Source organism: Pungitius pungitius, chromosome 15 (genome assembly GCF_949316345.1).
Source record: "Pungitius pungitius chromosome 15, fPunPun2.1, whole genome shotgun sequence".
Lineage (NCBI taxonomy): Eukaryota > Metazoa > Chordata > Actinopteri > Perciformes > Gasterosteidae > Pungitius > Pungitius pungitius.
The window spans coordinates 1,647,315-1,661,394 of NC_084914.1; the positions used below are offsets into that span (position 1 = coordinate 1,647,315).

A 14,080-nucleotide genomic window follows, 5' to 3' on the forward strand; every position below is an offset into this window, starting at 1 on the left:
TATCGGTCCTCCGAATCTCATCCAGTGAGAAACGTTCCGCGGTGCAAAAAATAAGTGTAAAAATGCGTAAAAAATGTTTAACGTGTTATTTTTTGTGTAATTAATTAATCTTAATCCACATTGTAATTAATTAATCGTAATTAACGCGCTAAAGTCCCAGCCCTAATATATATATATATATATATATATGAGCTTTTTTGCATCTGAAGTAAAACAAACAGAACTGTGCAGAGGACGTCCTCCACGTGTCCAACAGAAAGGGGACGAGTGGCAAACGGACCACTTAAAGCACCGCTATACTAAGCTAGCTGCTAGGCTAAGCTAGCTGCTAGGCTACTTCCATCTCAACATCTACCCTGCAGAGGACCACTGTGTCCCTAAAAGACTGTTGTGGGGACATTGTTGGGACTTCAAACACGTTAAATGATGGAGAGATGAGAGCAAAGTGCAGGAGGAAGCAGGAAGAGTCGCTGGCTCCAACATGATCACATGGGTGAAGTTTTGTGTTAAAAATAACATAAAAAATTAAACAACAGTGTTTAAAATACACACTTTACTCAGTGATTACTCATTACTTTTAAGATTTAGCCTTTAGAAGTAAAACAAACATTCATTAAAAACAACATCGTAACAACAACATTCATTAATCGTGATGATTTTCAAAATTTGCTATTATTTGTTCATTTTTTATAGCCCTATTATATATATATATATATATATAATCAATAAAATCACCTTATTGTTGTAAAGAGTTGGCATTGACCACTACTGATTATTAAAAACATACATTTAATCTGGAATCAATCTGAGAATAAAACACTTTAGAGAAAACTTGTAGAAGTATAAAAGTACTGCGAAGGAACCTTCATGGAGGAAATAAATGTAAACAATAGAATGAACATATTAACCAATAATTAAAAAGGAAACTAGAAAAAACAAAACAAAACGAAAATAAAGGATAGTACAAATTTTTACTTGAGTTGTAGATGAAATGAAATAAAATGGTTATAATAATGGTTTGACCACAAGAGAGCAGCAGATACATTTAGACCTACTCCTGAAAGTACTTCTACTACTAGCAGTACATGTAGTACTACTTTCACCGCTACTGCTGCATGTAGTACTACTCCTACTAGTGTTACATGTAGTACCACTTCTGCATCATGTTGTACTGCTGCTACAAGTAGTACTACTAGTTCTACTACTACTACTAAATTATCTCCATCATTATAACAACATTAACTCTGAAATTATAACTTCACAGTTTTACCTTGAATGAAAACTTCTTGATTAAAAATAAATATCTCCCACAACTTCAACTGATTAAATACCTCAAATATAAGTCACACAGGTCCAACACAAACAGTAGAACATATTGCTCACGTTGCTCACAAGAAATGAATGAAATGTTAAACGATGGATTGGATGAAGTGGATGGATTGGATGAAGTGGATGGTTTGGATGGATTGGATGAAGTGGATGGATTGGATGGATTGGATGAAGTGGATGGATTGGATGGTTTGGATGGTTTGGACCAGCAGATGGAGGCAGAGGCCTGAACAGGAAGCTTCTACAAACAGCTGCTTCCAAACTGTTATTTACATCTGGAGGACAGTTAGTTTTCATGATACAAAAAATAAAGACCGCTGATGCTCATCAGATGCACACGACACACTGACCGGTGACATCACCACGTGTATGTGTGTGTGTGTGTGCATGTGTGTGTGTGTGTGTGCGTGTGTGTCCATCTGCCTGCTGCAGGACTCAATAGAGATCAATAATTAAACACGACTAATGGGCTGCGAGCTGCAACCAGAGACATCTGTCTGACTGTGTGTGTGTGTGTGTGTGTGTGTGTGTGTGAGGGTTTGGGGTGTATTGGGGGGGGGGTGCAGACTGAGCATGCTCCGTTCAGCCGTATCATAAGGAGGTCAAAGCCTCACTTTGACCCGCTGACCTGCACACACACGACATTCACTGAGATCAGGTGGAAATATTAATGCTGATGTTGATGCAACGGGGAGATTTATTATTTATTTTTGGAGCTTGATTTGTTCGCAAACCTTTCATTCAAATCAAAGCTGGTGTGCGGTGACCTAAAGGTCAGCTCCTTGGGCAGCAGACGTCTTTCGTTCGTCGAACACAAAGACGGAGCATAGCTGGAGGCTAGCTAGCTCTACCGTCTACAGAGCGTGTTAGCTTACTAGCTAGCTAACTTGTCTCCACATCTGGCTAGCTAGCTGGTTGTCCATCACCAGAGCTGGAGTTACAGCGTGGAGTTTCCTGAATGCATCCAGATAATGCCCTAATGAACAAAACAACCAAATGAGCAATTTAATAAAATCTTTACCAAAAAGGACAATTGAGCGTCTAACGTTAGCTAACAACAACCTGTGCTCTGACAGCTAACGTTACTCTGGTGCAATAACTTTGGATATCTTTTATTCTTTGGTGGCATTTTCACAAAATCTCACAAAATGGTCAACGATATCAGTGCTGAGACCAAACAAATATGAGGCTTTGTTACTTCCTGTCGTATTTGATGTGAAGCTCTGAGTTGAAGCTCTGAGGTGAAGCTCTGGGATGAAGCTCTGAGGTGAAGCTCTGTGATGAAGCTCTGAGTTGAAGCTCTGGGATGAATCTCTGAGTTAAAGCTCTTAGCTGAAGCTCTGGGATGAAGCTCTGAGTTGAAGCTCTGTGATGAAGCTCTGAGTTGAAGCTCTGGGATGAAGCTCTGAGTTGAAGTCTGCTGCTCTGTTTCTGTCTCACTGACAGGAAGTTTCACTTTGGCCTCTTCCTGTTTCAGATGTTGGACAGCTCATATGCTGTTTTCATATGCTGATACTCATCTTACACCAAACTGAGTTTCAGGCAGTTTTTCTGTTGTTTATTTCGTTTCCTTCTCATCAGCTGACAGTTGTTGACCTCAGAACTTCCCCACTGCAGTTCAGAATGTACAGGAAAATACTAATAATTAGGGTTAGGAGTATTTTGTAGAGGCCGACTTGTGGCTGCAGGGCCGTCGGTTGGATTTCCAAACTAGCACAAATCAAAGAGTCCCTCTCATTACCACCGTGGAGTTGCCTTTGAGCAAAGCACTAACTCATGTTAGCAACTCTATGAGGCTACTGAAGCAGTACCGCTAAGTACTTCTAATAACTGATAATTACATGTTGATTAATACATGTTGGAAGTACTAGATGATTTGCATAAATAAACAAATAAATTAGGTAATATTGTAGATAAGCAAAGTAAAATGTGCTGCACCTTTAAAGTGATGAACACTAATGTTTTAGGAGGAGGCGCAAGAGCAGCGGAGGTGGAGGTATATATTATCTGTGGAGCACTCTCACTTTCACAGCAGTAAATGCAGATCCTCACACATTACAGTGCTAGTACCTACACACATTACAGTGCTAGTACCTACACACATTACAGTGCTAGTACCTACACGCGTTACAGTGCTAGTACCTACACACATTACAGTGCTAGTACCTACACGCGTTACAGTGCTAGTACCTACACACATTACAGTGCTAGTACCTACACACATTACAGTGCTAGTACCTACACACATTACAGTGCTAGTACCTACACACATTACAGTGCTAGTACCTACACGCGTTACAGTGCTAGTACCTACACACGTTACAGTGCTAGTACCTACACGCGTTACAGTGCTAGTACCTACACACATTACAGTGCTAGTACCTACACACATTACAGTGCTAGTACCTACACACGTTACAGTGCTAGTACCTACACGCGTTACAGTGCTAGTACCTACACACGTTACAGTGCTAGTACCTACACGCGTTACAGTGCTAGTACCTACACGCGTTACAGTGCTAGTACCTACACACATTACAGTGCTAGTACCTACACGCGTTACAGTGCTAGTACCTACACACATTACAGTGCTAGTACCTACACACATTACAGTGCTAGTACCTACACACATTACAGTGCTAGTACCTACACACATTACAGTGCTAGTACCTACACACATTACAGTGCTAGTACCTACACGCGTTACAGTGCTAGTACCTACACACATTACAGTGCTAGTACCTACACGCGTTACAGTGCTAGTACCTACACACATTACAGTGCTAGTACCTACACACATTACAGTGCTAGTACCTACACACATTACAGTGCTAGTACCTACACGCGTTACAGTGCTAGTACCTACACACATTACAGTGCTAGTACCTACACGCGTTACAGTGCTAGTACCTACACACATTACAGTGCTAGTACCTACACGCGTTACAGTGCTAGTACCTACACGCGTTACAGTGCTAGTACCTATACGCGTTACAGTGCTAGTACCTACACGCGTTACAGTGCTAGTACCTATACGCGTTACAGTGCTAGTACCTACACGTGTTACAGTGCTAGTACCTACACGCGTTACAGTGCTAGTACCTACACACGTTACAGTGCTAGTACCTACACGCGTTACAGTGCTAGTACCTACACGTGTTACAGTGCTAGTACCTACACGCGTTACAGTGCTAGTACCTACACGTGTTACAGTGCTAGTACCTACACACGTTACAGTGCTGGTACCTACACACGTTACACGTTAAAGTGCTAGTACCTACACACATTACAGTAGTATTACCTACACGTTACACGTTACAGTGCTAGTACCTACACACATTACAGTAGTATTACCTACACGTTACACGTTAAAGTGCTAGTACCTACACACATTACAGTAGTATTACCTACACGTTACACGTTACAGTGCTAGTACCTTCACACATTACAGTACTAGGACCTACACACGTTAGACGTTAAAGTGCTCGTACCTACAGACATAACACTTTACAGTACTAGTACCTACACACATTACATGTTAAAGTGGTAGTACCTACACACATTTGATTAGACATTCAGGTGGAGCATAAGTTATGAAGTGGCCTCCAGATGACCTTCTGGTGGAGCAAATGTGATGAAGTGGCCTCCAGATGACCTTCAGGTGGAGCACATGTGATGAATTGGCCTGTAGATGACCTTCAGGTGGAGCAGACGTGATGAAGTGGCCTCCAGATAACCTTCAGGGGGAGCAGATGTGAAGAATTGGCCTCTAGATGACCTTCAGGTGGAGCAGATGTGATCAAGTGGCCTCCAGATGACCTTCAGGTAGAGCACATGTGATCAAGTGGCCTCTAGATGACCATGAAGTATGAAGTGATGTGTGACCACAAACCCACAGTGAGACATGTGAGTGAAGGAAAGCGTTTATGAATGAGCTGCAGGTGAAGCTCCTCTCCTGAAAGGTACGTTTCTGCTTTCATTGCTATGAGGAGAAACTCTTCATATAGGCCAACAGCAGCGAAAAAACTGAAACAAATGTCCCAGTGTGGGTCTGTTTCCTGTTTGTCCCTGATGGTGTCCACCTTCCCCGCCCCACTGGATTAAACAAGGTGTCTCCTCCTCGGTTAGGTGGTCTGTGTTAGCGAAGGTATCTAGGTACCTGTGGAGTACTCTTGTTCTCTCACAGCAGTAAATGCAGAGCCTCACATGTTAAAGTACAAGTACCTACACACATTACAGGTTAAAGTACGAGTACCTACACACATTACACGTTAAAGTACGAGTACCTACACACGTAAAAGCCCCTTTATCTTTGCTGTAATGTGAGGTCACACTTTACGTCTGTCTGGCTCCTCCCCCTTCCTGACCCCTGACCCGTCACACCAACCACGGCACATTCCTTGTATTCCGCTGATGAGCTCTCTCGGCCAACTGCTGCTGCTGGAGGCGTCTTCACTGCAGGTCCAAACAGGTCAGACCGCCTCTCTGTCTTCCTTCTTCTTCCTCCTTCTCCTCCTCCCTCCTTTTCCTCCATTCCCTCTGCCTCCTTTCCCTTCTTCTCCCTCCTTTCTCTTCCTCCTAATTCATTTCCTTGGCCTCCTTCTTGTTATTCCTCCACCTTTCTTTCCTTTTCCTTCCTCGTCCTTTCTTCTCCTGTATTTACTCCGATCAATCGTCATGCAATGACTGTAAAGGTCTGAGTTAAAACACAGTAGGTTTTATATGTGTTAGATTTTCATAAAACGTGCATTCAAATGTTTACGGCTTAATTGTTTGGTACGATCCCCCCCTTTACGTAGTCATTGGGGATGACTTCCCTAAATATTTGTATATATATATTTTTTGCACATAGATATATATACATGGAGAATCCCAGAGAAGAACAGATGGATGTCGTTCCCTCGTCACGAGTCCCTGGCGGCTGGCGGCCCGCCTCGTGTAACGGAGGATTAAGTGCTGATCCAGGACCTGTCTTAGTCGATATTTCAACTTCAAAGGCGTGAATTCCTACACAAATCTGCAGTTAATCAAATTATATTCAACCAATTGCCACACTATGAACTTGTGGCTTCATGAGGGGCCCTCTAAATCGGGGGGGCTTTGGTTTGTTTTATTAACATTATACTGTATAAACATTAGCACCCATTTTTTGGACGCCCCAAAGTGCAATTGCCTCTTTTGGTAACCATGGCAACCACGCGACAATCCTCACGTGACCCACATAATAAGAAACCTACTTTTCCACAAATACACAACTTCTAACAAGCGTAAACGTACGTACACGTTTTGTCTTGTTGACATGTGTCCGTGTGAACGCCACTACCGCACTGCATTGTGGGAAGTCTTTATACTGGTTCCATACTAATGTTTCTCACGTGCTGTTTAGCGCGCTACGCTTCCGTATGTATTTAATGAATTAAAATAGTTGGGGGTGGTTTTCTTTCGTCGAGAATGTCTCCACAAGTCGTAATACTGCAAATACATAAGTACTCAATGTAATCGCTGGGTCTTTAAGATCAAAGCTGTAAATGTTCCAGGTTGGATGAACCTCGCACACAAAACACGGTGAGATGGGAGACAGCTCGCTTCTGATAAAGAGTCACTCTTACACCCCCAGATTCATATTTCAATAACACATGTAAAGAAGAGGTCGTCTTCCCTCAAACAAACTTGATCTCTTGCACATCATGGCGGCAGAAAAGAAAAGACTCAACTCCACAGTGAAGCAGGTCCACGCGCTCCGGGTCCGGATCCGGAGCCAGGCTCCGCTCTTTGCGGCGCGCCGACGGAGCCTCGCTTTGATTTGACGGACGTCTGCGCGCAGCCAATTGGCGCCAAGGCCGCGTTTATTCTACGCTCGGGCCGACCAATCGGAGTCGTCCTCACGCGGCACTGTGCGTCACCGGAGCAGAATGTGAATGTGAGTCCGATAGCCAGCACTCCCCCACCTTCCCCATCCCCCATCCCGAGCGAGCAATGGCGGCGGCTTTTTGTGTGTGTGCCGCTTTGTCCTTCACATGTTCAGCTTGTAAAAGCCATGTTTACAAAACTCGGTAAGGAAAAAAGCCAAACGTGTGTTTCATAAGAATGCGTGTCAGCCCATGAGCACATATCTATTTCTCTCCTCCGCACTTGTCTCTCCGCATGTCTCGTTGTGTCGCACTGTTTTTCTTCTCCCTCCCTCCACGGGGCTTTTTTTTGTAACAATGGCGACTTGAGGAAACGAGGCCACCAGCACCGAACTCTACCCCCTCCCTGCAGCGAGGCTTTTCGATAAAGAGTGTGTGTTTCATCCGACTATCGAACATTGAGGCACGAATTACCAGGTTTTATTAAGAAAACCAATTTTAAAAGCGTCAAGTGCGCAGATAGAGAGATGGGGGAGATTCGAAGATGGGCGCCGTGAAGGGGGCGGGGCTGAGAACGGGAGCCGTTAGACATGGCGGCGGCGTCCTTTACGCCGTCGTAATGTGATTGATACGTGTTCGTGGGGGCGAGATTAGAGGTGATAGCTGCGTTGTAAAAATACTCTAATCCCCCTAACACGGTCCGTGGCGGCCGTGCCCCCCCCCTTTGAGACTCGTCCTGTTCCCCGGTCGCGTCGGAGGGCGGGAGAAACGCTCCGTAGTCACCACTCGACCGGATGAACATCAATCAATCAAATTCTGACACTTACGTCAACGGAAAGCCGACTCTTTGACACACCGAATGCGCAGATGGTTGCGAACTAACGTTTTGTTTACAAATAAATTTACTGGTTAATTTAACGGTTCAACCGGTGTGTTTATCAAGTTGTATTTCGTTGTTCCAGCAGAGAAAAGGACAAGTGGCGGACGGGAGGAAGACGGGCAGAGGGGGCGTGGTCAGCCATTGTTCCACTCCGACGCGCACGGGGAGAACACCTCTGTGGGGCCGTGGGCCAATCGGCGGCCGCCGTCCCCCCGCCCGGCCCCGCCCACCAGCCTATATTAAAGGCTCGGCCGGTAGCAGCGCTGGCCACTGGCACCAAATCACTCTGATCGATCCCGCGAGGAGAGGATTTACTTTCTTCCACCCTTTCATTTCGCAGCCGTCCTTTATTTTATCAACTAAAGAAAGACTGAAACAACAATGGCAGACACAAAAGTTGACTCCGGCTCGGACCTCACTGCCAAGGTAAGAGCCCCCCCACGCGGGTCCGCACCGAGCCCCCTCCGCACAATAAAGCGGCGGCGGGGGGGGGGACCTAGATTTATTTATTTTTTCGTCGTCGCTTCGCGCGCGTTCGGACTCCGGAGGAGTGTGGGACGCTGGATGGGGGAGGGAGGGGGGGAGAAGATGCCCGTCTTTGATGGACCCCCCCCTCGGCACCGCGTCGTGTCCTCATTATCGCGGGGTTCTTTGTTTATACAAACGGTCTCCGTCCTCCCGTCCGCAGAGACGCGCACACGGAGGTTCCGGACACAAGCGGCTCCGACGCGCGCGCACGCTCTCCCCGCTTTTATTCTTTGAACTCGCACCTCTCGGGCGGGTTGACGGCAGTTGGGTCCGTGTGGATGTTTTTCTCCATTATTGTTGTTGTTGTGGGGGTTGTGAACAGCGATGGGGTCTCCCCCCCCCCCCCCCCCCCCCCAATCATCTCTCTCTCGGTGCGAACTTGTCCGTTTGAATGAGGACGGACCGGGAGGCGGTGCGTAATTCTCGCCATGTCAACTTTCGGAGCTCCAAGTGTTTCCTGCGCCGGTGGAACGCGGACCGGAGAGCTGCGGCTTCCGCTTCTTACTCCCGATATTTGGTCTGTTTGCGGAGCGCGTCGGTGTTTCGGGGGAAAGTTTTTATTTATTTTTCTGTAAATGCGGCTTCTTGTGTGTGTGTGTGTGCGCGCGCGTGTCCGGGCTGTGGAGGTGCGTGTGTGCTCGTGACGCTGATTGGTTTCCCCTCTTTGTGCGCGCCGCACGGGGCTTCTTCTTCTTCCTCCTCGCAGCCAACCGTCCGTGTGCGTAAAAGTGAGCATCTGCCCAGTTGGACTTTGGATCGCATCGGGTAAAACTTTAATAGCTCTGCGCGCTGTGGGGGGGGGCAGGGGGGGCTCCGTAGCAGAGAATAGGCTCCAGCTCTTTAATAATAAGAGCAGCACCGAGCTGCATTACTGTGGACGATTAGAACAAATGAACATATGGGGGGGGGGGGGGGCGGCTTGGTGTGCGCGTTCGGACACTATTTATAGTTGAGAAGCGTTTTTACGCACAAACGCCTGTTTCCTTCCTCGCGGAGCTCCTCCTCCTCCTCCCCCCGCAGCAGCCGGTGCTCCTTAAACGGCTTAATGGATTTTAAGCAATAAGATTATCGAGAGCAATTAATCAATAACGGTGTATGTGTGGGGGCTCGTGCGCGAGCAGCGGGGATAAAACGGCGCTATAAATAGTCTTCCGGTGGAAGTAGGTCGAGGGGAGAAAATGAGTATTAGTCGGTTTGTGGGCTCCGGTACCGGCTCATTCCCCCGTAGGCTCCAGCCTGCCATGTGTCGTCGTCTATTGTCCTCCCGTTACCAGCAGCGCTCCTCCGCCACCTCCCTCCTCCTGCTCTTCCTCCGCCTCCTCCTCCGCCCCCCCCCCCCTCCTCCTCCCTCGGTGTTATTTTAAATGGAGCAGTGCATTCTGGGTTTTGCAGTGCCTCTCCCGGGCGTGTCTCGTGACATATGGCAGTGGAGGCAGCACAGGGGAGACTACATTACCCAGAGTGCCTTGCAGGCCACACTGAGAGTATCAGATTACAACACATTAGAGGGGATGGAGTGGGAGGAGGAGGAGGAGGAGGGGGGGGTCTACAGGGACAAATATGGCCGTTAAATAGGAGGCTTCACTCTGTGAACTGTAGCTCCCAGCATGCACTGGGGCTTATCTGGGCCAGTAGGTAGAAGGGCAGGTAGCAGCATTGTGCAGAAGTTTTATTCCGATGTTTAAACGAGTTTCTAATTGTGGTGCTTGTGTCCATCAGGAGCTGAAAGAGAAGAAGCTGGTGGAGGAGAAGGAGAACGGCAAAGATGCTGCCACCAACGGGAAGGTAGCCTCTTCTTCTTCTTCTTCTGTGGTGTTCTACAGGACGCTGAGCTCCACACAGCTTCTCACGGGTTCTTTGTAAATGTTGTCTCCAGGAGAACGAGAACGGCGAGCCCGAGGTAGATGACGACGACGATGACGAGGAGGTGGATGAGGAGGACGAGGAAGACGATGGAGAAGGTAGCTACAAACAACCGAAACATCTCACGTGGCGTTTTGTGTAAAAGCTCGTTGAGTCTCATTCTTCTTCTTCTTCTTCTGCCACAGGCGAGGAGGACGAGGATGACGACGAAGACGAGATCGAGGGCGGCACAAAGCGGGCAGCCGATGACGACGAGGACGACGACGACGAGGTGAGGCGAGCCCCCCCCCCCCCCAACCATGAGGTCACAACCTCTCCTCTGACCTCACTGACCTTCTTCTGCTTCTTTCAGGACGACGTCGAAACCAAGAAGCAGAAAACCGACGACGATGATTGATGTGTCCCTCTGGCCCCGCCCCATCCTGCTGAACCACTTCCTGGTTCTCCACCTGTGACCGTTTTTATGTGTCCCAGGTGGAGGGCCCGGAGGACTGATTTAAAAGGATAAAATAATAATAAAAATGAAAATAAAACCCCCACATGGTCATTAGAAAGTAGAGTTCAACATCGAAACCGCTCAACTCATTTTTCTAGAAGAACCCGCCAACACATCGACGCAGAAATCCGGCTTTTCTTCAACAACAACACGAAAAGGAGAATTTGTTTGTATTTTTATTTACATTTTATATTTTTGTACATATTGTTAGGAGGGGGGGTCGATTTCCCCCTCGGCAGCGATCTCGTCAGACCAAATCGGTGCTTCTTTAAGGAAAGATTTAACTTGGTTGTTACGATATTTCAAAAGAAAAACAAACCTCTTAAAGCCGTTGAACTCAGAGCATTCCAGTAAATTTAATGTATGTACTTTAGCTGTACCATAACTAGTTTGTTTGTATGGGAGGCTGAAGGCCAAAGAGAGGAGCCTCTTTTCTTTTTCCTGCTTTTCTTTTTGTTTTATGACGGCCTGTTTTGATGTATGTGCGAAGTTTGTTGTTTGACAATAAACCGGACTTTTATTTTGTGAGTTGTACTTTGTATCTCTGCTTGTTTTGTCCTCTTCTTCTTATGAGGGAGTGTCTTTTAAATATGGTGCTCCTTAATGAAATAATTAGATTCACTTTGTTTTTATGGGCTACATAATAAAAATCATATAAATCAGCTGAAATATGAAAATGCTGTTAGTACAGCATGAAAATACATGATTAATAAATATGTATTTACATGTTTTACCCTTGAAGTACATTAAATTATCTTTAGTTTATCTCATAGTTGCGATTAGTTTTTTTTTTTTTATCTAATTGTTTATTCATATATATTTATGTACACATGTTTTATCATTAATCAATAATTTAAGCTTTGGGGGACCTGAGTATTACTTCTTTTATAAATCAAAGTATTGTACACTTTACTGCAGTACATTTACAGTTACTACTTTAAATCTTAAAATTAAAATCATGGTGGGTATTGATCAGTATTGGCTTGAGAGTGGCGTCATCAGGCTTCTCAGCCAATGGCAGCATTGTGGGCGGGCCTAAGACGCTGCTCGGCTTACATGAAAGGCAGAGACATCTTTTCATTTTAATTCTCTTCCAGACGGAGTTTATGGAACCCAAGTTATTACTTATTAGTAACTAGTACTTTATTGTTTTAAATACACACATAACGTGAGAGGACCACTCTTTACTCAGGTAACGAGCCGTAGCGGTCTCCCCCAGGACGTTCCCCTCACCTGAACCCCCCTGGGTCCTAAGGCCCTCCAAGTACTGCTTCTTATAGACAGCATCAAGAACATCAATGTAGAAAAACACATTTATAATAAATACCAAATCTACCGAGTTTATTCTGCTCCCCGATGAAAGAAACATTCTGCTGGTTCCTGAATTAAAAATGAAACAGATTTATAAATACTGCTCAGAAGGTTCCTGTAATAAAGTAACTTGTTTTTCTACAACAAACTATAAAAACGTAATGCATTGCAAATAGTGTTGCTTTTATGCTTTTGATGAATTTGATTACTAGTTTAGATTTACTACAAATAGTTTAACTGCTACTGTGTTCAGGGGAATTCTGCTTTAAAATCACATTATTTGTTTAAAGTGTTTGCATATCAAAGGTTATTGCACTTTTAAAATAATAGTGTGCAACACACCACTGTTGAATTAATTTTAGAATGAATCACAACTTTAATTGTAATCCCAAATTTCTAGTATTATTACATTATTTTGTACACTATCTAAACTAAAGATTAGTAAAACCTGTATAAACGGAGACAAAAATGCTCACGGCGTGTGTGTGTGTGTCCCTCTGCTGGCCGGGGACAGATCTGGTCTCTGTGTCCCTCTGCTGGCCGGGGACAGATCTGGTCTCCGTGTCCCTCTGCCGCCCCCTTGTGGACAAACTGCAGGTGTCTCTGTGAGTAACTGGATTATTATTTTAATGCTTCTTGCTTCTTTGTTCATGATGTTTTAAACTGTCCTCACGTGATGGATGTTTCCTGCACACGGACTCTGAAAACTTATTCATTTCATTTAACAAAGTATGAAGAGAACTGACTGGTTAAAATGGGAAAATGTCTCCTCACTATATCCCAAAATATCAATAATATTCACACAAATAGAGAAATGACCACAGTGCACAATATTAACTTGTTTTGTGCCTCTTCTACTGAAGATATTTATCACATTGGGAGAGAGAATATATTTATGAATGACATGTTAACAGTTTAAATACACTTTAATGTGTACACATTGGTACATAGTCATGTAGAATAGTGTGTCTGCTCTCTACAAATACACACTTCAACCAGGAAACCACTTCAACTTAAAAAACATCAGAAAAACATCTTTTCACACACACACACACGCGCACACACACACACACACACACACACATACACACACACACACACACACTCTCGTTCCCGATAGACCCCCACGCGCACCAGAGCATTTGGGTCCACTTGTCGCCGCGGCAACTAGGGGCTCGCCTAGCAACAGATGGTGTGTAAACAGCAGCCCCCCCTCACACACACACCTCTTTAGGGAGTGTGTGTTCCAGAGGAGCCATGTGGACTCATTATAAACTTCTTCTTAATGAACCTGATCTCATACGATATGTTCATCATTACTTTTTAAAACCCTACAATATATATATATATATATTTTAATGTTTTATTTATGTTTTTCTTTTCTTTTCTTAGATAACTGGTGTGAAATTGCTAAGAAGCATTGTTCAATACTCAAACCACATTTTCAAAACTCCGCGACACACTTTGGTCTTTAAAACAAACTGCAAAACACGGTGTATTTAACAGGTTATTTTTCATATGTTAACGCACTGCTTTCAAACTGATAAAAGCACATTCAAATCAGAATGATGACAAATTTCAAACATTTCGGCAGAAATTATTTTGAAATATAGAAAATCTTAGGAGAAAATCAAAGTACTATCAGTCCAAGCGAATTACAATATCAGCTCAAAGCGACCCAGGTGTCCTCCTTAGTCTCATCACCATGTTTCAGTGAAGATGAAGCTTTTGTTTGGACATACGAATCAGAGAAGAGGAGTGGTACCAAGGAGAGAGTGTGGAGGACAAAGGAGCGGTGACATCTGATGAAATGCACTAAATGTT

General features: G+C 44.8%; 1 protein-coding gene across 1 annotated transcript; it reads left to right on the top strand.

Moving 5' to 3' along the window:
- The first annotated feature begins 8,305 nt into the window (after positions 1-8,305).
- Positions 8,306-11,479, top strand: ptmab (prothymosin alpha b). The gene is made up of 5 exons (XM_037457997.2): positions 8,306-8,484; positions 10,306-10,371; positions 10,463-10,547; positions 10,635-10,720; positions 10,802-11,479. Exons 1-5 carry the CDS (start codon positions 8,440-8,442, stop codon positions 10,844-10,846), a joined length of 327 nt encoding a protein of 108 aa, XP_037313894.1. The 5' UTR covers positions 8,306-8,439; the 3' UTR covers positions 10,847-11,479.
- Positions 11,480-14,080: the final 2,601 nt, after the last annotated feature.